We start from the raw sequence: 3,256 nt of genomic DNA, 5'->3' as shown, positions 1-3,256 counted from the left end.
TTTTATATATATGTAAAAAACTTATCTGTCACTTGTACTGGCAGACAAACAGAAGATGTCTTCAATAGTATGAATGTTTTTAATAATTTAAATAATGCAGCACCTACCGGGTCTCCCTTGGGGCCAATGGGTCCTTCGGCAGTTGGCTATGGACAGACAGAAAACTGGAGTTATGCTAATTCATATACAAAATAATTAGATATAATAATAATAAGACTAATAAAAATAATCATCATCAAAAGGGAAAGGTACCTCAGGATAATCTTGACCTGGAAACAAACAGAAAAAAAATGTCAGCACCTCTTTAATGTTCATAGGAGACACATTTATTCATATTTAAAGATAATGGAAAAGGCGAAAGTGATGGGTAACTGTAAGCAATAAGTTGTCTGTAGTTACTTGTGAGTGAAGGCTGAATCATCCATGAAATGCTGGATTTCTCATAATTATCAACTCCAACCCAATCCAAAACGTTACTGCTAAGTAATTTTTGCAGTGGAAAAATAGGAAAGTAGGTATAAGTTCAGCAGAACCCTCTACTTTCACTGCATATGTGGACTGAATGGGAAATTATATAATCATTGCCAAACTTTGCCAAAGAGCAGGGATAATCCATTGTTAAAAGAATTCACATTTACAAATTTAGGGATCAAAACGTAATCCAAAATGATTCGGTTCTGAATGAAAAATCCTTAAACAAGCAGGCAGATAGGCAGGCAGGAAGGCCAAGGGCATTGAGTCCTTTTGAGGGCAGAAAGCCATGGCTGGTCAAAGATGGAGCAAAAGGGAAAGTGGGTGGTGCCAAAAAGCTAAATAAAGCTCGGAATTGGTGAGCAGTACCATTAGGGCAGATAGGGCAGCACTCTCCGTCTGGAATAATGGGATCGGCGCAGTCGGATGTGTCCTCACAGATCACCTCGTCGCACATGACGGTTCCGCTGTCGCAGACGCAGATCTGGCAGGGTTCTGGTTTCCATACATCCTTGTCGTTGTACAACTGTCCATCTAATGTGCAGCTGCCAAATGTTCCTGAGACAAGAAAATCACGATGAGTTAGGCGATAATGTGATGAGAACATAAGTTCTAGAAGTTAGTACAACTAATTTGTGTTTAGATTGGATAGTTTGGCATTTGCTACACCTGCACAGGTGTACATTATGGTGGATGGGGCTTTTGCTTAAAGACTGTATGAAATTCATATAAAAGATCAAGGGAGCTAGTACCACGTAGACCAGACTCTAAATAACACAAACACAAAGCTGGCATATTTTATATAAAAACTGTGGGCTGTTATTGACCTTAGAAAACTGTGTGTTTGGTGACTGATGTGTGATCAGGAAAGGAGCATATAATAAAGTCTAACATCCACGCACATCTACAGGAACTACATATAATTTGAGCCTGTCAAATATAGAAATTCTGGCTGCAGAGAGATAAGGGGTAGTAATGGTCTTGTCCAACTGTCCTACGTAGATGGTCCCTCCTCAAACATTTGATTATAACTCTGAATGGAAACTTTCGTGGGGCCTACGCAGATGTCAGGCAGTGGATATGAGGTTGGGCCAGAGAAATGGGAGGATGAATGCACAGTTCCAGTATTTGCCACAAAGCGGCGCTGTTACCCTGCAAAAAAAACACCTTCCGCGCCCTCGCCGCTTTGGTGATTAATTGACGTCTAGACTGGCGTTTTTAACGGTCGACGTCAGACTTAAGCGATTTTTCCATTCTCGCTTTTTTTCAGGTAACCGTGTCCAGATTTACACAGCCTGAAAAAACGTTTAATTCGGTGTGCTTCTTAGACATTAGACATGAAGTTTTGCCTTTTCAACTGAAACAGTAATTTCTCACACTTGATTACCAAAATAAATTCTGTCTGCTCTCTCTTGATGCGTTTTTGGTGAACTGTTGATTAAAGATCAAGTCTTACAGGCTTTGACGCATGCTTATCAGCTGGAATGCAAACTTATAAAACTAGAGAAGACTGCTTTCCAGACAAAACAGATATAAACGATTTGTTTTATCAGACTCATTCGCCTATCTAAATTTGCTTCAGATCTCATGGAACCATTGTCCTGTCACTGCGCATCAGACACAATGCAGCTGCTCTCTTCAGGTTTGCACTCCAGCAGGAGGACGCACACTGAGCATGTATCTGCATGCCAGTGAAAGGAGCAGTCAATAATGGAAAAAATCCAGTCTATAAATTCCTACTCGCTTCCAAGTCTCCAAAGAAACCACCAAAGCGCCTCACTGTGTAACAACTTTCACCATGTCTGCTCACTGGAGTCGGGTATCCCGCAGAGGACGATCAGTTCCAGCAAACTGCTCAGCATCCTTTGCTGGCTATCCACATCCTGAGGGTGCCAACGCTCCAAAAACAACTCAAATCAATGTTTGAAAGTGATACTTACTATCATCCTCGCCTTGACCTCTCGCCAAAAGCACTGTTGCGCTGAGCAAAAGCGCTAACCGAATATCCACAAAGCTGAACATGTCTAAATATTAGACATGTAGATTCTTTGCGGAAAAGGGGAATCCTCTATCTCCTCAGACACCACTCATACACGGTAGGGTCCGGTCTGTGTGTAACTCCAATCCAGACCCTAGCAGAAACTCCCTACTGCCTAAACAAATGAGTTAACTTGGCTTTTATATGCCTAAACTTTTGGGGAGGTCCTGTGCGCAGCAGATAACTTGTACATGTTCAAGTCAGAGGCCCTCCTTCATCAGAGAGATGGGCCGTCTTAGAACATGTCAAACAAGTTCACGTTTCAGCTCAAACGTGGATGATGAGGAAAGGCATCATTTACACGCAGGCTCTCCACCGCGCAGACGTGTTTTATCTTCTTAACGCTCCGTGGATTTTCTTAATTGACACTCGTGTTGAGGCGTTTTGTCTTTCCCGTGTTCGTCGATATGCTGAGCAGCTGTTTGCTTTCAGATGTGCAGGAAGTTGAGTTCTTTTATTTCACAGTTTTATTTCATGACGGGAGTTTTATTTTATTTATTTATTTTATATATGTAAAGGGTTCAACGCAATGTTTGAGGAATTCAGCCGAAGAGAAGTTTGCGTAATTTACGCACGAAGAGTAACAAGATTAAACAGGATATTTTGGGACTCCTTACATGTTTGTAGAGAAACATTTTGTGTATTTATATGTAAATGTATTCAATTCATTAAATTTATTCAAACTTAAGCTGAAAAGAATTCATTTCTTTATTCTTGGGGCCTAAACACTTTCGAGTATCAAGCATC

At 40.9% G+C, this 3,256-nt stretch overlaps 1 protein-coding gene across 3 annotated transcripts in view; it reads right to left on the bottom strand.

Annotated features, from left to right (window-relative positions):
• col1a1b (collagen, type I, alpha 1b) overlaps nucleotides 1-2,643 on the bottom strand; it is an 18,372-nt gene extending 15,729 nt beyond the window's left edge. For all 3 annotated transcript variants that reach the window (XM_005725888.2, XM_013909007.1, XM_005725891.2), the window contains exons 1-4: nucleotides 2,412-2,643; nucleotides 841-1,029; nucleotides 253-269; nucleotides 108-146 (exon numbers count right to left, since the gene is read on the bottom strand). In XM_005725888.2, the coding sequence (XP_005725945.1) occupies nucleotides 108-146; nucleotides 253-269; nucleotides 841-1,029; nucleotides 2,412-2,493 (327 nt within the window). In that variant the 5' untranslated portion in view covers nucleotides 2,494-2,643. The remainder of the gene's footprint in view (nucleotides 1-107; nucleotides 147-252; nucleotides 270-840; nucleotides 1,030-2,411) is intronic.
• Between the last annotated feature and the right edge of the window lie 613 nt (nucleotides 2,644-3,256).

Source organism: Pundamilia nyererei, unplaced genomic scaffold, assembly GCF_000239375.1.
Source record: "Pundamilia nyererei isolate P.nyererei 1_Seehausen unplaced genomic scaffold, PunNye1.0 scaffold00017, whole genome shotgun sequence".
Taxonomy (NCBI): Eukaryota; Metazoa; Chordata; class Actinopteri; order Cichliformes; family Cichlidae; genus Pundamilia; species Pundamilia nyererei.
This window is presented reverse-complemented; position numbering and strand designations above follow the sequence as displayed.